The sequence below is a fragment of the Aspergillus aculeatus genome, assembly GCF_001890905.1.
Source record: "Aspergillus aculeatus ATCC 16872 unplaced genomic scaffold ASPACscaffold_6, whole genome shotgun sequence".
Lineage (NCBI taxonomy): Eukaryota > Fungi > Ascomycota > Eurotiomycetes > Eurotiales > Aspergillaceae > Aspergillus > Aspergillus aculeatus.
The window spans coordinates 1,379,422-1,400,360 of NW_017962981.1; the positions used below are offsets into that span (position 1 = coordinate 1,379,422).

Here is a 20,939-nt window from a genome sequence, read left to right on the forward strand (position 1 = left end):
ATTTACAAATCAAATCCCCCTGAAAGCAACAAGATGTTAGAAAAGAGAATGTATACCGAGATAAGTAGATACAACAGTCCGGATATTTTCGGGGCCGAACGAAAGCAGAAGCGAAGGCTACGTCATCGCCCTGCCACCCACCGTTTGCAGCCTGACTCTCTCTCTCTCTGTGTCTAGCAATCAGTGGCTGAGATCTTCGGCTATACCGGCTTATCATCAGCAGCTTGGACTATCTTACTCATACTCACTCGCCCTATACTTCCTCCTACTATCCCTAATCATGATTAAGTCAGTCGGTCAGTCAGCCAGTCACCCGAACAAATTACATTCACCACAACACGGATGGAAAAAGATGTGACCTTGTGATGTCATCCACCATCAGGCCTCCACGTATCTTTCCCGTGGCGATGATCCTAGCCCGGCCCTTCAGCAATACTACTCAGTAAGTTAGTGGCTATTATGATGGAAAAGAAGACAGGGCTGAAGGGGTCAATCACTTCATAGGTTGGCTTCCTATTTCCTATTTTTATCTGTTCTGTAACGGCCTACCGCCGTAAATTTCGTTACTTTACTCTTTCCAAAAACGATTCCGGGCTGCAGAAGGCTCGCGCGGAGCGTTTGATTATGATATAATCATAATATGTTACTCTATGGCATTTAGCAGATCTCTGACTTTCGATAGAAATACCGAAAGTAGGAGTTGCCAATCTCGGTGACGCAAAGCCTTCCACGCTGGAATGCTTGGGATAGCATCATCGGTTGAACGACCCACGTAAGGGAAATACTTGGCTGACCTGGGTGTGATATGGAAGCTGTGCTGTGCTGTGCTGTCTGTAGAATCGCTCCGGATTGCTGCAGTCTGCTCCCCCCATGGATGCAGGTTTGACGGTGTAGGCATCAACATTGCGTTCCCTGCGTAGGCAGGCATCTGGGATTCGCGATCAGCGTAGGCCTTACTCGGGCCTTACACAATGCGACATCCGTTGAGCCGACCAAGGCTTGAGGATATAGCTCGTATGTTGTATGGGTCCGGGGCAGAGCGAGGTGCTTTGTGATGCTGGGTGAGCGAGGTCTGACCTAAGCTATAGGGGCCGGGAGTTAGGCAGTAAGATGGGAGCAACGATACGGGGCAGAGTAGTCGTCTTCTTTCTGGGCAACATGGTTCTATCGTCTGGTGTTATGAAGGGGGAGGGAAGAGAAGGAAGACCATTCCGGGGTCTGTTTATTGAGACACAGATGTGCCTTGAGTACTGTGCTGTGCATGCCTTCAAACCACATACTATCTCTATAGATCCGATGCCGCCAAGTCCTTTGCTGTTTGCATATCAGGGCATGGCAGATAGAAGACGCCGTATGCTGATCTTGGTGGCCCATCTGTACGAGCTCATAACTTGGAGAATTTGCTTTGCACTGTAGCTCCTAAAAATTCGGCATAAAAATGTTGACATTGATGTTGGTATCGGTGAAGGTGGCTGGAGCGAGTCCCCTATGAAAATAAACCCAAGCTTCCCGGTAAACTCCTCGTTATCCTAACGACTCAATTCTGTTCTTTCTAACGCTCAGCAAGTTATGCACAAATTAGTGAATCCCTCGCTTGCTGTTTGCTGCTCATGAGGTCCCCCCCCCCACAAATAATGTTGCGATGCATCTACCTAAGCTTTCATGCCCGTTTGATGGAAGATAATATTCGAGAGCAGAGGAAGGCGAGGACTCCAATCGTGAAGTCGGCATTGGGGATATGAGCACCAGAAGCAGATGGACATATCAGTCTTACTAAAGGTTGGTTAGTCGTTGCGGAAACGATCAGGATAGTCACCATTAACTCACCAAGCGGCGCACTGCAGCCAAAAGCTTGAAGGCGAGACTCCAGGGTCGATGACAAGGATTGAGCATCGGCAACCATATCCCCCTCGTACTCGTTGACAATGCTCTCGTAGATTTTCCCATCGCTAAAGCATGTGCTGAAGTTCTCAAGGTGTAGCCCATTGTTCTCCGCTAGGGTACTAGCCCATTGTTTTAGCGATGATCTATTTATGTCGTTCTCGCCTCCTGAAATGTCCAAAGAAGTTGAGATCAACTTTTCGACATCCTCAATGTCAAATCGGGAAGTGGTCGCCTTCAATCGATGAACTTCCCTCCGCAATCCATGACTATCCAAAAGCCTGTCGAGACCCCAAGTGCTGATGAGGCCCCAAAGTAGCCCGATAGTCTTCTCACGATGTCCGTCCACGATGTCTTCCGCGCGCAGATTGTGGACAAGCTTTTTTGTCTCGTCCATAGAAGACAGTGAATCCAAGGTGATCTGCACATTAAACAGCTTTACTGCCCGTCCCATGCAGGGAAACTTAAGCCTGCTAGTCAATGGCCATCTCTGATTCCCCAGCTCTCTAACTGAGACTGACTTCGAAACCAACGACTCGACAAGCCGTGCCAATCGCACTCCATCGCGCAGGTCCACAGCAATATTGTTGATCCCAAAGTGGTACTCCGCCAAGGGTTGCTGCTCATACGACAACTGGCAGTCAAGATGATACAGCGCTTTGATGATATCGCCACACGATGGCAATAGCAATTGACCCAGTGCCTGCAAGACAGTATTGGAGGACTTGTACAAGGACGAAGGGTGGAAAAGGAGATGTGGTAGAGAGACCTCAGAGCATCGTTTTGCTTGATCCAGAAGTACAATGATCATGATGCTCCGGAGAAAGGTTCGACGGTATGCACGTCCTGCGATGTCTCCATCCTCTTCTCCCCGGTCTTGTGGATGTCGATCCATATCCTGGTTCTGCAAAAGGAAAACATCCAAGAAGCCTGCTAATCTCCGTTTCATTGCCTTTTTTCCGCCAATGTCGCCGATGCCCGCCGCCAGCTTCGAATTTGGAATCGTTCTCCCAGTAATCACTTCCAGTGCTGCTCTGAGAGTTTGCAAGTCGTAAGTATGGATCCAAAAGTCAAGGAATTTCCGCTTTAAGCCCAAGTCTCGATATATTTTACTGGCATCATTGAGCACGTCCTTTGGCAGGCTCAGAGCACCATAGAGTAATGAAGCCTTCAGCCGTTTCTGCAATTGCATAAAAGGAGCACATTGGTATAGGGTTAGCAGCTCATTTCTGAGTTTGCTGGCATCGATACAATCGGCGTTGTGATTACTGGTGTCCAATAACTCATTCATTAGCTGGTTCAATAGAACCTCCTGGTGCCCAAGCCAGTCATCCTCGTACAATTCCGGTTTCGTGATGTTGTCAGGGATGACACAAGAACTTTTTGCGAGCTCTTTCGCTTCCAGAACCTGTGGGGTTCTGGACTTCGCCATCATGGTCTTCCGCGTTGATATGGGAGCCTCATCGCTTTTGGCTGGCAAGGCTTCGTGGTTGAAACATGTTGTCTGTTTCCTGCTGTCGAGTGGATGTCTCTTGATAGGCTCTGTCTCGGAAATGCATTTTCTGGTCTCGGGCTGAATCCGATTGCTTGTCTTGGAAGCTAGCGCCGAGTTCGCTGGCTTTGAGGCTGCTTTGGTCCCGAGAGTTCGATTCCCAATCGAAGCAACAGCCTGGTTGCGTTCACAGGGCTCTTTGGTCTTCAAGGATTGTTGGTTTTTACTGTCAATGAAGAATGATCCAGGTGGTATATTCTCCTTCCCACCATTTTTGCCAGGCAGGTCGACATGAATATTAGCCCCCTGGGCAATTTTCGTGCTGGGATTCAACGGCGCCCGCTGCACCGCTGAGTTGAGGGACCGTTTAGCCAGTCGTTTCCGTGCAATTTGTGCCTCCAGGCTGTTGATCTGTGTGTCCTCTCGAAGAAGATTTTCAACGTTCTCGGTTTTCTGGGGACTGAATAGACCCATGAACACGCTCGCAACTGTGGTATCATCTGGAGGTATGTAGACCGTATTGCGTCGAACGGCTTTTTTGAGTGCATCCCCAGACTGAGGCTTCTGTCGCGCGCCATTTATCTGCAGTAAAAGCTCATTGTTTTCTTCCTGGCCCCGTTCTCTGTGCTGCGTTGACGTGACGACTCCTATGGGCCGTGATTTTCTCTGTGGGCTAGCAACAAAGCTAACCTTAGGACGAAACCTCTGAGCCGGCTGGGCAAGCAAGGACTTTCTGTGAGACGAAGCGATGGTTGTCGCGGTACTTGGTGCCCTTCTCAAACCAGGCGCAGCTTGCACGGAGTCTACCTCGGATTCGTCGCGAATCAGGAAGGACGCGTTCGATCGAGTTTTGCGCCTGGGCTTAACGCCCGTCAGCACTGATGGTCTAATTTCGGTCATAAAGTCGATGTTTTCGGTGGAATCACTACTGGTGATGCTGGTGTCACACAGACCATCGAGCGAGCCCCTAATGCTGCTTCGATTGAGTCCCGAAGTCCCCTGTCGCGAGGGGCAGGGGGTTACGGCATCATAGATGTAGCTTGGCATCTTGATATTCAAAGGGGGTAGATAAGATGCTCGTTGTTTCTGAGTTGAGACGTATTGATGGCAGTGATAGATTGAAGTCACTTTTCGAATCGCTCTAGGAATTCTGCCGGCTCAACATGCTTGATCGCGGAAATATATGGTGGTAGCCTTGCGTTGATGGGTAACGCGTCGAGTGGAGGAAGTATATGTTAGTAGAAAGTTTGCAGTTACACCTCGAAGAGCATGGTGGACTCCCTAGTTAGGAGGCGAATAGTAAAGCTAATCCAATGAAGTTTGGGACGAGATGGGTCTGGATGTGAGGTAGGGAGACGCGGTGTTGACAGGTGAGTTGCCGGCGCAACGCAATTAGACACCTGAGGCATCAAAATGACACTTAATCCGGCCCTTTAATGTCATGCAGCCAATTTCATAGTACGCACCTATTTTCATTAATCCTGTACAAAAAATTCTCTTCGTACGTGACTCGCTAAAGACGGCACTTCATCAACATGACTATTCCTCCGTCACCCATATGCCTCGTAAGCAAGCGTATGGAAGAGACCAACACGGTTACTAGCGGTCGCGCAACCCATGACAGTTCAACCTAGCTTGATTCTCAGGCAACTCGGTATTATCATTCCGACTGGTGAGATACATTGAGGGTTATTAAGGTTAAGAATGCAAGGATACGTCAAGGTGCATGTGCATCATTCCGGGGAAGGGGCGAGCCCTGTGCAAGTCGGGTCCAGCCAGGACTACAAGGTAGTTATCACCTGTGAACCTTCGCATGCATGTGCGTTGAGCAAGGCAATGGCGATTATAATCTCAACGTATGTTGCCCTTAAAGAAGAACAGTTGGTTGCCGAGGTTTCCCAAAAACCCAGATGACCATTTTCGTGCTCTGTGTCTCACTACACTACACCACACCCCCTGAACGTATGTTATGGTTCGAAACTCAAAAGAGATGATGATCAAGTTCAATGTTTCTGGGGAAGATGGCGACCTTGTCAGTCTTGCTGGATGATGAAAAATTGTTGAGCACTTCGTATACGTCTTGACCTGACTATAATAGGGGAGTATGGATTGCGAATGGGCCACTTTAATGTCAACGCTAGGCGACTCAAATATGACCATTACTGTCGCTAGTTGATGGACCATAGTTATAGCCGGCGGCTTCCGCGAACTACCTCGATTTGGGCGATATGAAACAAGTGTACCAATAGGCCCAAGGGAATGATATATTGGCAGCTGAATTCCAACGCCGGACTGATGACTTGCATAACAAAGCTCCGAGCCTCGGTCAGGGGGTTGTACTCATTACCTAGTTGTTCACAAGCTGAGATTGCATTCAACCCCGGTAGGATAAATGCTGCGCAGGGTCAACAGCCTCATCTCCATGAAAAATAGAAAGGGAAAAAAAAAAAAAAAAAAGAAAAAAAAGGAAAGAAAAAACACGAAAACGAGAAAGACTACCAAACCAAAATCGGCCGGATCGACCTCTCGTGCAGAGCATCAATCGGTGGTGGGGGGCGCCTAAATCCTTAGTTGCGTGGGCAAAAGAGCTCAGCGGTCGAGTTTCCCCAGACTAGCAGGCACCCTCACTCACCACACATGGTCTGATCCTCCAACGTGGCCCTCTTGGCCTCTTTGGCAATGCAACTCCGTACCTCTGCACAGTGCACTGTTCCAACTTCCGAGTCTCCATCTGCCAGGGGTAATCCGTGCTATGTATATCTTCCTCCGTCATTAAAAGTGCACCGGTCATCCGGTCTATTCCTGTTCCTCTTGAAAGTATCCACTCAGCCTCCCTTACACGCCTCGATTTCCACCACTTCCAATTGCTAGTGCCGTTCACGCTCATTTCCCGTTTCCTGTCCTTTCCTCCCATCCCCTCCCCAATCTCTCGCCCCCGACCGGATTCCACTGATCATTATTCGATACTCTTCTGCCTGACTCCCTCTCCTTCGACTTTACCACGCGCCCCATTGGATTGTCGCGGAGATGGGCTTGCGATAATCCCATTTTCTTACCCGCTGGTCATTCTGGAGATACACTGTACCTATCTGTATTCGAGACACCTAACCTGCGTTTCCTCCCGGTTCAACCGTCGCTTCACTCCACCTCACCCGCTTCGCGGTCCGGAATGCTTACCGATCATGGAAGCTCTTGTCTATGAGAACTCGCCCTTGGCTGAATATCTCCACGGTGAGTTTGATCTCAATCCATCTCGTGGGAGTTCAAAGGTCTCATTCATTGTCACGTCAGGGGAGGGTGAGCACGATGCAAACTGGCCGGTTCAGGAGACCGAGCATAGCGACGATTTCTCCGATTCCACCGCAGCGGATTTCGCCCCACGAGGTGCTTCAAAGTTCCAGGAGCGCATTCGGAATAAACTTCCCAAACCACTTGATCAGAAGGTCTTGCGACAGAGGGCAACTCTGGGTAAACTCTATGATGCCTGCACGGTATGACGCCATAGCTTATTCATGAGGTTCTCTGCGCCGAAAGCACTTCTAACCCGAATCCTTTCCCTGCAGTCGGCCTTGAACTCGCGCGTCGGACGAAACGACAACGAGCGATTCCTTGAACAATTCGGTTATGTTATCGTCGCGTCTCAATTGTTGAACGAGCACAGTGCGCCTTCCTATACCTCAGCCACGGATGTATTCTCTGCTGCACGACCTGCCGATCTTCCCTCGATTTCCGCGACCTTTGGCCTACAAGGGGCCCTTGTGACTGCGTCGACATCTTTCTCTGTTGCTTGGTTGATACAATGGGGCCGTTCAAAACCCGCATTGGGACTCAGTCCATGGAAGGTCGGGGTGCTGCTGGTATTGGTCCCCGTCATCGGAGTATTCTATTTCGCATTCGCGAAGAGGCAGTGGTTGAAGTATCTGCGGCACCAAGCTGTAGATGCAGCGGCGACATTTATAGGCAATGCTCAGGGATTCGACTCTGCTGCATCGGCATCAGTCGTGTTTATACAGGAAGTCGAGCTGGTCTCGAGAGGCTACCGCATGTAGGTGGCCGTCTCCTTTTGCTCCTATATCTGGCCTTGATTGACCTCCTCCATAGAAGCACGCCTTTGCCACCCATTAGCAGACTTGAAGACCAAACACAAATACGACGATGCTTGAGACTGCGTCGCACCGTATCCGAATCCTTCCACTCTATGCTAGGTCGATACCTCCAAGCACAACAGACCTTACAGCCTCTTACCGATGACGCAAACCTGGCCAAATATTACGACATCTATGACATTTCTGAAGAAGAGCTTGTGGAGGCACAGGGATTATACCAGGACCGAGCGACCGAGGACCAATACTCTCTGCGTGCGTTGCGGACGCTATTCGGAAGACTCTATGTCGTGAGAAAGAGTATTCTCTGTTGTCTTCTCGCCCTTGGGGCCGATGGTGGTGGGTCTGATATTGCGAGATGGACCACTGCTGTCGAACAGATGCGCGACCTGGCCAGCGTGACCGGGGAAAACACCCACAAAATGACCAGCATTCTGAACGAAGAAGACAGTAAGCGTGCCCGTGGTCCAATGCTCGCTCTGAAGCTAATCTTTTTATCGTTTTAGCTGATGCTATTCCTCCTTCTCCTTTACCAACCGCCTCGCCCAACAAGGACAACCTTCGTGCACAGTACCGTCGGATCAACTCCCTTTCCCAAGGGATTCGGGCACTTCACGCAAAAATGCATATTCTCAGAGAGGCATCGAGCGCAAATCTTGAACGGCCGGACTCAAGCGAGTTTGAGGCAACCCTCGTGCCTCAATATGATTCTATCGGTGCTGACATCAAGAGTCTGCTTCAGGAATGGGAGGCGGGCAAGTCAGCACTGGCAAGTGCGCTGGACACACAACCCAACAGAGACTACTCGCGGCCTACGAGTAGTATCAAAATCCCTCTGTCGCCTACCCCTAGCCTTGGGGGGTCCACGGCTGTTGAAGGGAGCCCGGCAGATGCACTCAGGGCTTTGAACGGAGAAAGGCCCGATTCATTCATCATCCACAATGCAGATGACGCAGAGGAGATCTTCGAAGCAATTGCTCTTCCGCCTCGCAATAAAAGGGCATCCATGACCAGAGAAGAGCGCATCGCCCGTGTCAAAGAAGACAGGGCGCGGCAAGCCGCTCTACGCGATCGTGCTGATGCAAACACAAACATGCTGAAGGAGCTTGAGATGGTCATCAAGCAAAGACCTCGCACTATGTATGCGAAGCGTGTTACGAGCATCTGATCGGCAATCCGCACATACTTATCTATTACGACTACTCCATCAGACCTCAGTCGTAATTTCCTCCTTCGATCCTCGCACATCATTTTTCTCTTCAGAGTCTTGTTCTGGTCTCGACTCGAATCCGAACTTAGCCAGCAAATCATGCAATTGATACCCAAAAATGTATAGAGTGGACCGGTGTCAAAGGCGCTTGGGCGGTGTTGCATTCGTTTTTCGCTTTTTCTCTGCATCATTTACTTTATTCGAAGCGTTGCAGGCTCAATATCTCTCTTTTTCAACTGTACACTATCTCTTACTATTCTTCGCCTGCATATTCTTACTCTGTACTGTTTTGCGAATGCACCTATCACTACTGGCAGTCGCCAGTTTATCTCATTTGTCAAGAAGAAATTGCCTTGTGTACATATCTTAACACATTACTTAAATCGATTATAATTAGGGCAACGGTAGTATATATCGTACTAAATATCAAACACAAACAAATCACAACTTCACTCCATTCCGATGCCACTTGCAGTCTTACCTCTCTCATTAAGCACTGGGGCATATGAGGCGCGGGCTGGTGCTGGTCCAAATCCATTCCTGCCTCAGGCCTGAAGGCTAACCGTAACTGGTCATATCAGCCTGTGGTATGACGCGACCCGAACGCGTGCCTCCCCCACTAGTAGGAATAAGAAACCCACGGACGCGACCTTGCTGCACTTTCTGCTCCTTTAGCTAATTTCTCTCTAACTTAAGACACACTCAACAGAACCCTCGACTTCTCCCTGTACGCCTCTTCTCACAGTTTCTTGATCACTGCATTTTCGTCTTATCATATCCACTGATATAATTGCCTTTGCCCAGAACATTCCTACCATCAAGCTCATCTTAATTAGTCCTTACTCTTACCACACCGCCACTACACATCAAGAGTATGCCTTACCAAATCTTCAATCTTCCTCTTGACTGCGATTTTAACTCTTCACAGTGTTGGAAGCTCGCCTCGAACAAGCTAGTCTTCTCAAGCGCGTACGTACCTTCACCATTGAATCCCACAAATGACCCCGCCCCGTCGCTAAGATCAGCTTGTCCAGGTTGTCGACGCGATCAAGGATCTCGTGCAGGACTGCAACTTCGATTGCAATGACTCGGGAATCTCTCTACAGGCCATGGATAACTCCCATGTTGCCCTCGTTTCCATGTTGCTCAAGGCTGAAGGATTTTCTCCCTACCGCTGCGACCGTAACATTGCCCTCGGTATCAACCTGGTTTCCCTGACCAAGGTCCTGCGGGCTGCTCAGAACGAAGATATTCTTACCCTCAAGGCCGAGGATTCTCCCGATGCCGTCAACCTGATGTTCGAGAGTGCCGAGACCGACAGACTGAGCGAGTACGATATCAAGTTGATGGACATCGATCAAGAACACCTGGCCATTCCCGAGACAGAGTACGCTGCTACGGTTGAGATGCCGGCAGCCGAATTCCAGCGCATCTGCAGAGACCTGATGGCTCTTTCTGAGTCCGGTATGCATCCTTACACCACGATGTGGAACAGCATCGAGAACGAGTAGTTGCTGGGTTGAGCTGACCTTTCCACAGTCGTTATCGAGGCCACGAAGGAGGGTGTCAAGTTCTCCTGCCAGGGTGACATTGGTAGCGGCTCTGTCACTGTCCGTCAACACAGCAATGTCGACAAGCCTGAGCAGAGCGTCTCCATTGCTCTCAGTGAGCCCGTCGCCCTCACTTTCTCTCTCAAGTATCTCGTCAACTTCTGCAAGGCTACCAACTTGTCCAACAAGGTGACTCTGTGCTTGTCGCAGGAGGTACCCCTCCTCGTCGAGTATGGTCTGGGAAGCGGCCATCTCAGATTTTACCTTGCTCCTAAGGTTTGTCTCTACGCTGGATACTCATTTGAATTGCCTCGCTGACTAACTTGCGTGCGTAGATTGGTGACGAGGAGTAGACTAATGATTGCGAAGAGCAACGAATGCCATCATGATAAAAGAGGGAGCAACAGGGAGGCCACGATTTCCATTTCTATTTTGTTTCCATTGACACACCGCACCACCAGAAAATATCCCTTGATTGTGTGCACGGGGGTCAAGGTTCACTTCGATTATAATATCCTGTTAGATATCAAGCGTTTCAATTGTTCAAAATTCAATTGGTTTATAAGGGAAATTGGGTATTCTGGTAATTGAACACTTTAAGATGCCGATTCTACATTGCTGTTTTAAAAGCTGGAAAAGCTGCATTGAGACCTAGAATAATGTATTGAAAACTTCTAGTTAAAGCTCTTTGATGCTATGATACCCCTGGTCTCCAGTTCACTTGTTTTCATCCTTGCCATGAGTTGCACCGAATAAGCCCAACCACCGCACCGACACCAACAGCCCGACAACCTAGAAGGCTTGCATGGATGGTGCACCATAAAAGCCCCAAACCCAACAATTAGCGGGGCTTCAAAAAAGCACTTTCCAGTCTCCCACTAAGCGATATAACAATCGCCCAACGAACAAGTGGGAGCGGGGGTGATAAAACTGACCTGGGAAAAAAAGAGGGGTGAAGCGCCATCCCTACCAGAATAATCGGAATCGAATTATACCCAGTCCCAGTCCTTCCCTCAAAAGAGGTGAAGAAAAGAAACCCGAGCATGCTGCGTATTGCACTAAAGTGTCACCAGTGGCACACAATCTTCGCAACGACTCTCCCATGGGGAAACGAGCGAAAAGGGGCCAGTTTCCTGGCTCCTTCACTCCCCCGATGTTTCTGATGCCAGTTGCAGGTGCATATCACACCGGGCCCTTGCGGGCAGTACCGGCTTTTCCTCTTCGTGAAGAAGAGGGGGAAGCGGGTGGTTGGGTGAAGATTCCTCCGAATTTCTCATTTGCAGGGTAAAATTTTTTTTTCTCGGGAGGCCGATTCGTGAGAATCGGCCAAGAACCGAGGAAAAAAAAGACGAGATGGGGATCTCGTCGTGTGTAGCAAAGAAACGCAGCATTGGTAAGGATGGCGCTTAAAGAGAAGAAGAGAAGAGGAAAAGAGTGAGTCAAGTTTGTGGTGGTTTTTTTTAGCTACTAAGCTGCATGGTGGGCTTCACCGCTTTCCTTTACGGGCTCGGGGGGGGGAGGGGGAGGGGGCCGGGAACGAAGCTCTGTTTGCATTGTTTGAATCTCTTTTTCCCTCCATGGGCAGCAGCGCGAATGGGATTCCCTCCTGTCCAATCCATGATCTCCCCGGGTTATGGAGCATACTTGAATTGAGTATGGGTTCCAGGCTTTGGTGACTGTGACTCGAATTTGTGGCCATGATTCTAGACTTTTGACTTATTCGATTCTGAAACTTTGTTGCTGGAGATGATTTTGACCCCTGAGTGTCTGGCATTGAGGGGCTTCGCCTTGATCTGAAAACACCTAGCTGCCTTGAAATTCGGATGGATTGGCAATCCTATCTGCCTACGAAGAACGGTTTGCCTGGCATTGACTTCCTAGATGGACTTCAACGGCTCTTCTACATACCATGCCGCAGAAGCAATAGCTTATCGATGAATCAATTCCTACAGTGAGGGTATATGTATATCTTGTCGCCTCGAGATCACATGATGACAAGCATTCCCCATCTTTTGACACGTCGGACGGAGATAACGCTGTGTGTCTGCAATAGCCGACGAGCTTCCCCTGGCCCCTCGAATGTTTCCATTCATGAGGGTGTTGGACCTGAAATGTGAAACGCTGTACCACGGTACTAACCTCGAGACTTTTTCAAATGACAGTTGTGAACCCACCATCGGTCATCGGGCAGCGGGCGCGCCGCGATGTCGGCGCTAGGAATTCCGTTTCGCCGACTGCCCCAGCGACTGCATAATTGCTGTGCTGAAGATCATCTCACGGTACCGATAAACCAGCGCGATGAATCAGCGCCAAAAATGCAACAAAGCTCTTCCTCTGGATTGGTTCAATTATTTGCTTGGGCCTTGTGGCGCGTCAGACCGGATCTGACGCATGTGGCGAGGGAAAAAAAAGCATGGAAATTCTCCAAAGTCAACCCTCGATTCGAGCACTTGCAGGGGGTGACAGTCGGAGTCAGACAAACTTTAAGCGACCCCTGGCCTCTAAACCGCGAATTCGGCGTGCCAACAAGGCGAAGTGGCTCCGCTCCTGAGTGCAAAATTTGGTCATACCAGCGGGATTGCTGCCACGGGGCTCGGGACCGATCGACTATCTCCGTTCCCCAGGCGCTGTGCCTTAAAAACTTGTACTCAGACTTCTAGTTGTGCATGGCGACTCGGGGGCGCCTGGGCCAATACATTCTAGAATAGCCGTCTCCATCTCGTGGGGCCGGCTTCACCTCCTTCCGGGTTCGATTCATAACCATAGAACTATGATGAATAGGACCAATGGTTTTGTCTCGGGCTGCGGTCTGCGCTTTGCCGACGTCCTCGTTTGGAAGCCTTTTAAATATGAGACTGATGAACGCAGCTTGAGAGGGGAAGGGGTAAATCATACTTAACTAATTGTCCTTCCTGATATACATTCATCCACCTTTGGATTCGCTTGTCCCTATTCAGTCAGTTCGCTTTCGTACAACCTTATTTCCAGAGGGCAACATAGGCCACAACCACTCAGGCTCAGAGGCCCTATCCTCTGAACACTCACTGATTGTTCTAGCGAGTTTATTATCATATCCGGCGGCGCTATGCAGAAAGCTGGAGATGTGCTCGGCGACCATCGGTCGGACTCGAGCGTATCATTAACATCTGAAGACGAGCAGGAGGAGCTTCAAAATCTTACACGAATCGCGTCAAGTCGACATGGCCGGACGCTCTCACACACTGCGACCCTTGACGAAAAGAACGACCCCCGATTGGATCCCACGAGTCCGGAATTTGACCATCGACGATGGGCAGCAATGGTTCTGAGGGCAAATAGTCAGGCAGGAATCACACCACAAACTCAGGGCGTCGTCTTCTCCAACTTGTGTATCTCCGGTTCGGGTTCGGCACTACGCTTCCAGGAAACACTTCTCACGCAGCTGACGACCCCTTTCCGTCGAATCTCCCGACTTCTTTCGGGACAACGGTCGCCTCCCCCACGCCAGATCCTTCACAACTTTGACGGCTTACTTCAGAGTGGTGAGCTGCTTCTGGTACTTGGTCGTCCAGGAAGTGGCTGTTCGACCTTTCTGAAGACTCTTTGTGGACATCTCGGGGGGTTGACTCTTGAACCTCAGAGCAATATCCAGTTCCAGGGACTGGCATACGATGACATGATCAAGCATCATCGTGGCGAAGTCGCCTACAACGGGGAGGTTGACCAGCACTTCCCCCATCTGACAGTTGGCCAGACCCTCTCATTTGCGGCTTATGCGCGTACTCCTCAACGACGCCTCGAAGGTATTACGCGCGAAGAGTATGTCGACACGCTCACCCAAGTCGTTCTTTCGGTGTTCGGCCTCACACAAACCATCAACACCAAGGTTGGAGACAATTTCATTCGAGGAGTTAGTGGTGGCGAGCGCAAGCGGGTCAGTATCGCTGAAATGTTCCTTTCTCGGAGTCGGATCGGAGCCTGGGACAACAGCACTCGCGGCTTGGATTCCGCGTCTGCATTGAAGCTCATCAAGTCATTACGCCTTTCTGCCGACATTGGACAGTCGTGCCATGCGGTTGCCGCCTATCAGGCATCTCAGTCGATGTACGACCTGTTCGATAAGGTCGTCCTTCTGTATGAAGGCTACGAGATCTACTACGGCCCTAGTGATCGCGCTGTGGCCTTCTTCCAGGAGATGGGATGGGAGCTGCCAGAACGTCAAGTTAGTGGCGATTTTCTCACGTCCATCACTAACCCTGGGGAACGCAGGGCACGTCCAGACATGGTCGACAAGGTCCCTCGCACCCCTCAGGAGTTCGCGGATTATTGGAAGCGCAGCCTCGAATACAAAGAGCTTTGCGCTCAGATAGAGCAATATCAACGCGACCACCCAGTCGATGCTGACGAAGCTAGAGAGTTCAAGCAACACCATGAAGAGCGGCAAGCGCGCCATACCAGAGCTCAAAGTCCATACCTTCTATCCGTCCCGATGCAGGTGCGTCTCTGTCTGCGCAGAGCATTTCAGCGACTCCGCAATGATCTTCCCACGGCAATGTCCACCGTCATCGTTCAAGTTATCCTGTCTCTGGTTATTGGATCCATCTTCTACAACTCGCCCAACACAACCACAGCTTTCTTCCAGAAAGGCGCTGTCTTGTATTTCTCCGTCCTCATGAACGCTTTGGTTACGATGAATGAGATCATGCAACTATACAGCCAAAGGCCGATTGCCTCGAAGCAGGCAGGCTATGCGTTTGTCCATCCATTTGCTGAATCCCTCGCCAGCATAATCATGGACCTACCGATCAAATTGATGCGCTGCTCCGTCTTTTGTATTGTCCTCTACTTCATGACTAACCTGCGCCGGGAACCGTCACAGTTCTTCATCTACTACCTATTTCTCATTATGGCGATCCTGACGATGTCGGGAATCTTCCGGACATTAGCTGCAGCCACCAAGACGGTTACGCAAGCTATGGCAATGGCAGGTGTGATGATTCTTTGCATCGTGGTTTATACCGGTTTCACCCTACCGCAACCCTACATGCACCCATGGCTCTCTTGGATCCGCTGGATCAACCCGATCTTCTATGCCTTCGAGGCATTGGTGTCTAATGAGTTTCATGGGCGGAACTTCCCTTGTGCATCGGTGATCCCAAGCTATGGTACGGGGTCTTCGTTCATCTGTTCAGCCGTGGGAGCCGTAGCTGGCGAACGCTACGTTTCCGGCGATGCCTTTATTGAACAGAATTACGAGTATTACTACTCCCACATCTGGAGAAATTTCGGTATCCTCCTGGCCTTCATGATCTTCTTCACCTGCACCTGCTTGTACTTCTCCGAAATCAACACCGGCGAGTCATCCAAGGCAGAGACTCTGGTTTTCCGCCCGGGTCATGTCCCTCAGTTTTTGGCCGCCTCGGAGGGAGTGGAAGGTGGTAAGGCAGCTCCCCCGAAGCCGGAATTACAAAGCAACGAGGACGAAGTCATTCATCTTCCCGAGCAGACGGACATTCTCTCATGGAAAGCCCTCAACTACGACATCCCGGTCAAAGAGGGTACACGACGGCTTCTGGACAATGTCAACGGATGGGTCAAGCCTGGCACATTAACGGCACTGATGGGTGTTTCGGGCGCCGGTAAAACCACCCTTCTGGATGTTCTTGCTCAAAGAGTCTCCATCGGCGTGGTGACCGGTGACGTTGTGGTCAACGGGCGACCGCTGGCGGCCAATTTCCCCCGGAGGACCGGTTACGTGCAGCAGCAGGATCTTCACCTGGAAACCACTACCGTTCGTGAAGCCCTCCGTTTCAGCGCGATGCTTCGCCAGCCCAGGTCTGTGCCTAAGGAAGAGAAATTCGAGTACGTGGAAGAAGTCATCAAGATCCTGCGTATGCAAGACTTTGCCGAGGCTGTGGTAGGCTCACTGGGCGAGGGCTTGAACGTGGAACAAAGAAAACTACTCAGTATCGGTGTTGAGTTAGCGGCCAAGCCGACGCTTCTGATCTTCCTGGATGAGCCCACCAGCGGTCTGGATTCTCAGAGCTCCTGGACCATTTGCTCGCTTCTGCGACGACTGGCGGACCACGGACAAGCAGTGCTGGCCACGATCCATCAACCGAGTGCCCTGCTGTTCCAGACATTTGATCGCCTGCTCTTCCTCGCCAAGGGAGGTCGAACCGTCTACTTTGGTGATATCGGCCCGAATTCCCAGATCCTGCTCGACTACTTCGAACGCAACGGCGGCCGAACTTGCAGCGACCTGGAAAACCCGGCGGAATACATTCTCGAAATTGTCTCCGGGGATAACACCAAGGGACCTGATTGGGTGCAGGTCTGGAACGACAGCCCCGAGTTCAAGGCGGTCCACGCCGAGGTCACCCGGCTCCAGGATGCTCAGCAACAGCCGGAGCCCCAGATGCATCCCGGTGATGACAGCGACGCGGAGTTCGCGATGCCGCTGACCAGCCAGCTTTACTACGTCCTGCAGCGAGTGTTCCAGCAGTACTACCGCCAGCCCGAGTACCTGTTCTCGAAGTACGTGCTCGGCATCATCTCCGGTCTCTTCATCGGTTTCTCCTTCTTTAAGTCCAACAACACGCAGCAGGGATTTCAGAACACCCTCTTTAGTATCTTCCTGCTGTGCACGATTTTCAACACCTTGGTCAACCAGATCATGCCAAAGTTCGTTCGGCAGCGTGCTCTCTACGAGGTCCGCGAGCGACCCTCGCGAGTCTACTCGTGGAAGGTTTTCATCATCTCACAGGTGCTCGTCGAGATCCCTTGGCAGATTGTCCTGGGCATCTGCTCCTGGGCCTGCTACTACTGGACGGTGATAGGTACCGGCCAGGACGCTGAGCGACATGGCCTCGCCCTGCTGTTCATCGTCCAGTTCTTCATCTATGCATCCAGCATGGCCCAATTGGTCGTCTGCGCGATCGGCGAGCCCACCCTCGCTGCCATGCTGGCCACTCTGATGTTCGGTTTCTCCTTCATCTTCAACGGCGTTATGCAGCCCCCCGGTGATCTCCCCGGCTTCTGGATCTTCATGTACCGCGTCTCCCCGTTCACCTACTACATCGGCGGCATGAGCAGCACCATCCTTCACGGCCGCTCGGTGGAGTGCAACGCCGCGGAGCTGAGTGTCTTCGACCCGCCCGCCGGCCAGACCTGCGGCCAGTACCTGGATCGCTACGTCTCCGCCGCCGGGGGTCAGCTGTACAACTCCAACGCCACCGCGGGCTGCGAGTATTGCTCCATGTCCTCCGCGGACCAGTATCTGGCGCTCCGGTGGATCTACTGGGATGAGAGATGGCGGAACTATGGCATCTTCTGGTGTTATTGGGGATTCAACGTCGTGGCGGCCATTGCTCTTTACTATGTGTTCCGCGTGAAGAAGTGGGGGAGGAAGTAGATGGGGTAAGCGCCTTGCGCCCGCCGTCAAGGATCTTTCTTTTTTATTTCTTTCTGCATCTGTTCTACAATTGTACATGAGCATATGTGGAAGGCTTCTTTGCATTTCTGTATCTAGATAGTCGGTTTTGGCATAGCGTATAATGCATGACAATTCTCCAATCGTGTCATGGGAGTTGCTTGGGGACGCAGCCGCGCGCAAGTTCCCATGATAGTGGGCAAGCGAGTGATAGGATGTATCATCTGAGGCTGAAAGGCTGAACACAAGTGGCAGTGTACAAGACCAGTCTTTCAACCTCCCATCTACAAGATAGTAGGAAATAAGCATTGAGCCCTAACTGGCAGGTATATTCCCCAATCTAGAATAGCCCCCCGCAACCCGGCAGAATCACCGGCTGTGTTGTGGTGAGCCTGAGGTGGCGGTAGCGCCACAGTTGGCCCGGAAATTTCATTAAGACTTTTCTGCCTGACAACCAACATCTAGTCCCCACATGATTGGCTCCTGGTTCAGCGGTGTGGTCGTAAACAGGCCCCTCCAATTTTTGGTCCTGCAATACATACAGTACGGATACTGGTTAATGATAAGATTCTTGACTTGTGAGAACTATTGTCAGTCCGTTTGGGGGTTACAATCTAAATCTAAAATTGAGCATCCTTTTGATGATCAAGTCGGACAATTTCCACATGAAAAAGACGTGTAAAGTTGGAGCTGAAGTATAGATTACCAACCTGGACAGCCTGATTGCTACCGCAGAAAGGAGTCGAAAGTGATGGAAAGCGATGGAAGAGGACCGAAAGCCATGGAAACACTTCCAGGCGCGCTCGGGCCAGCAAAGCGGCGGATGACGGGGCAGTCGAAACAACGAGAACATCATCATTCAGTCTGAGGATAAGACACCTACTCACTATTCTCGCCCTCTCAATTGGTTCAAAAGCAGCCTGGTTGCGTCTGGTCTGGAAGGGATGGTTACGTTGTCTATCTTTCTAGTTCTTTCTCAGTTCAATCCTCCTCATCCCCCTAATACCAAAGTAATCTTTTCATAATTTTCTATACTTCCGGACTTTCGCCACATCGTATCTCCGGTATCAAAATCCCTGAGATCGCCCGCAACGCTTGGCAAACTTGGTGCCTGTTACCGGTAATTTACCAGTGACCAAACTCCGCCTCTTTTCTTTCGCCGCCTGAGGCTTGCTGTTGCTCCCTTGGCTTTGATAATCCCGAACGAGTTGTCTTGTCTCTCTGTTCAACAACTTTCTTATCCCACTTTCTCTCCTCTTCTCTCCTCTCCTCTCGTCTTCTCCTCCGCTTTCTCTCACCCTTGTCCACTCCTCTCTTTCACGTCTCGTCGCTGTGCGCGCTTCTTTGCTCGAAAACCGGCGCTTCTGATCCCCGTTCTCGCCCTTCGTCGCTTTTTTCAATACCCTCTGCTGTAGACTTGCCGGCTGAATCTCTCTCGCCTTCTCACTTTCCTCCGAAAAGTTCTTTGATTTCGATATCACTCGATACCCCCCTCTTCCGTCCCCTTAAATTTTTCAGATTTAGATCAAAATGGTCAAGGAAACCAAGTTCTACGACACCCTCGGGGTACGTTTTCCTGCAAATTTGAGTTTTGGTTTGAAACTTGCGGATTAACAGCGAGACGGACAGGTCGCCCCCACGGCCACTGAGGCCCAACTTAAGACTGCCTACAAGAAGGGTGCTTTGAAGTATCACCCTGGTATGTGCTTCCACAGTCGCGAATGCGCCAGTTATCTCGTTCGGTACACTAATCAGTGTTCCTACACCGACAGACAAGAACACCAACAACCCTGAAGCTGCCGAGAAGTTCAAGGAGTTGTCCCACGCTTACGAAATCCTGTCCGACCCCCAGAAGCGTTCCCTCTACGACCAGCTCGGTGAGGAGGGTCTCGAGCATGGCGGTGCCGGCGGTGGTATGGGCGCTGAGGATCTGTTCGCCCAGTTCTTCGGCGGCGGCGGCGGTGGTTTCGGGGGCATGTTCGGCGGCGGCATGCGCGACCAGGGCCCCAAGAAAGCCCGCACTATCCACCACGTGCACAAGGTCAACCTGGAGGACATCTACCGCGGTAAGGTGTCGAAGCTGGCTCTGCAGAAGTCTGTCATCTGCGCGGGCTGTGACGGTCGCGGTGGTAAGGAGGGTGCTGTCAAGTCCTGCACGGGCTGTAACGGCAGCGGTATGAAGACGATGATGCGCCAGATGGGTCCCATGATCCAGCGCTTCCAGACCGTCTGCCCCGACTGTAACGGCGAGGGCGAGATCATCCGCGATAAGGATCGTTGCAAGAAGTGTAACGGCAAGAAGACCGTGGTCGAGCGTAAGGTCCTCCACGTCCACGTGGACAAGGGTGTCAAGAACGGACAGAAGATCGAGTTCCGCGGTGAGGGTGACCAGATGCCCGGCGTTATGCCCGGTGATGTTGTCTTTGAGATCGAGCAGAAGCCGCACCCTCGCTTCCAGCGCAAGGATGACGACCTCTTCTACCAGGCTGAGATCGACCTGCTCACCGCTCTCGCCGGTGGCACCATCAACATTGAGCACTTGGATGAGCGCTGGTTGACCGTCAACATCGCCCCTGGCGAGGTTATCACTCCTGGTTAGTATTCCCAGCTTAGCCCGTTGTCCGGCTCCTTAACTGACAAACTCCGCAGGTGCTATCAAGGTCATCAAGGGCCAGGGTATGCCTTCCTACCGCCACCACGACTTCGGCAACCTCTACATCCAGTTCGACGTCAAGTTCCCTGAGAAGGATCAGCTCAAGAACCTCGAGTTGCTCGAACAGGTCCTGCCTCCCCGCTTGGAGCAGGCCAAGCCCGCGGCTGATGCCATGGTTGAGGACTTCGAGATTGAAGACATTGACGGCAGCGATTACTCCCAGGCGCGCGCCCATGGAGCTGCCAACTCCATGGACGAGGATGACGATGATGTTCCTCCTGGTGCTGAGCGCGTGCAGTGCGCCTCTCAGTAAACCGTTCTGGGAGAGGGACAGTAGTAGATGCATGATGATGATGCGCTGGGGCTTTCTGAGATTCGCTTATGATACCATGTGGGGGGTTTCTGCCCTGGTGCTGTTGCTCGGTTTTGTTTTTGTGTTTCTCATGTGATGACATTGACACTTGCGATGGCGTTTGCACTGAAGAATTCGGAAGATGACAATGGATATTTTCTTTTCTTTTCTTTTCCTTGCTTGCATTTCTCTTCTTTCTATCACCATTTCCAATCCGACACTTTGAGATTCCCATGTTCAATGTTCTCTTTTCCCGTGTTCCTTGGCCTTCGGCTCTTCTCTGTGGG

At 51.2% G+C, this 20,939-nt stretch overlaps 5 protein-coding genes across 5 annotated transcripts; 4 read left to right on the forward strand and 1 right to left on the reverse strand.

Annotated features, from left to right (window-relative positions):
- Positions 1-1,660: 1,660 nt before the first annotated feature.
- Positions 1,661-4,420, reverse strand: sha1 (putative calmodulin-binding protein Sha1; the record flags this gene model as incomplete). The annotated part of the gene is made up of 2 exons (XM_020203492.1): positions 1,661-1,773; positions 1,828-4,420. 2 exons carry the CDS (start codon positions 4,418-4,420, stop codon positions 1,661-1,663), a joined length of 2,706 nt encoding a protein of 901 aa, XP_020057363.1.
- Positions 4,421-6,389: 1,969 nt separating this feature from the next.
- ASPACDRAFT_77879 (vezatin family protein) lies at positions 6,390-9,075 on the forward strand. Its single transcript, XM_020205063.1, has 5 exons — positions 6,390-6,604; positions 6,665-6,864; positions 6,937-7,418; positions 7,475-7,926; positions 7,983-9,075. Exons 1-5 carry the CDS (start codon positions 6,556-6,558, stop codon positions 8,642-8,644), a joined length of 1,845 nt encoding a protein of 614 aa, XP_020057364.1. The 5' UTR covers positions 6,390-6,555; the 3' UTR covers positions 8,645-9,075.
- A 419-nt stretch (positions 9,076-9,494) lies between these two features.
- On the forward strand, positions 9,495-10,804 carry ASPACDRAFT_77880 (proliferating cell nuclear antigen). Its single transcript, XM_020205064.1, has 5 exons — positions 9,495-9,558; positions 9,615-9,655; positions 9,721-10,150; positions 10,226-10,512; positions 10,572-10,804. Coding segments are annotated over exons 1-5 (777 nt in total). The 5' UTR covers positions 9,495-9,557; the 3' UTR covers positions 10,590-10,804.
- A 2,343-nt stretch (positions 10,805-13,147) lies between these two features.
- Positions 13,148-17,893, forward strand: ASPACDRAFT_77881 (uncharacterized protein). The gene has a single exon (XM_020205065.1). It carries the CDS (start codon positions 13,535-13,537, stop codon positions 17,627-17,629), a length of 4,095 nt encoding a protein of 1,364 aa, XP_020057366.1. The 5' UTR covers positions 13,148-13,534; the 3' UTR covers positions 17,630-17,893.
- Positions 17,894-19,177: 1,284 nt separating this feature from the next.
- Positions 19,178-20,613, forward strand: ASPACDRAFT_27003 (type I HSP40 co-chaperone YDJ1; the record flags this gene model as incomplete). The annotated part of the gene is made up of 4 exons (XM_020199461.1): positions 19,178-19,213; positions 19,277-19,346; positions 19,420-20,241; positions 20,297-20,613. 4 exons carry the CDS (start codon positions 19,178-19,180, stop codon positions 20,611-20,613), a joined length of 1,245 nt encoding a protein of 414 aa, XP_020057367.1.
- Positions 20,614-20,939: the final 326 nt, after the last annotated feature.

What these genes read in the sequence shown, in the direction of transcription:
- ASPACDRAFT_77879 (XM_020205063.1), top strand. Translation starts at nt 6,556, where the DNA reads ATGGAAGCTCTTGTCTATGAGAACTCGCCCTTGGCTGAATATCTCCAC. An exon ending in GTCTCGAGAGGCTACCGCAT is followed by an intron (nt 7,419 to 7,474) that starts GTAGGTGGCCGT and finishes CCTCCTCCATAG; the next exon opens with AAGCACGCCTTTGCCACCCA. An exon ending in CATTCTGAACGAAGAAGACA is followed by an intron (nt 7,927 to 7,982) that starts GTAAGCGTGCCC and finishes TTATCGTTTTAG; the next exon opens with CTGATGCTATTCCTCCTTCT.
- ASPACDRAFT_77880 (XM_020205064.1), top strand. An exon ending in AAGCTAGTCTTCTCAAGCGC is followed by an intron (nt 9,656 to 9,720) that starts GTACGTACCTTC and finishes CAGCTTGTCCAG; the next exon opens with GTTGTCGACGCGATCAAGGA. An exon ending in GATGGCTCTTTCTGAGTCCG is followed by an intron (nt 10,151 to 10,225) that starts GTATGCATCCTT and finishes ACCTTTCCACAG; the next exon opens with TCGTTATCGAGGCCACGAAG.
- ASPACDRAFT_77881 (XM_020205065.1), top strand. Translation starts at nt 13,535, where the DNA reads ATGGTTCTGAGGGCAAATAGTCAGGCAGGAATCACACCACAAACTCAG.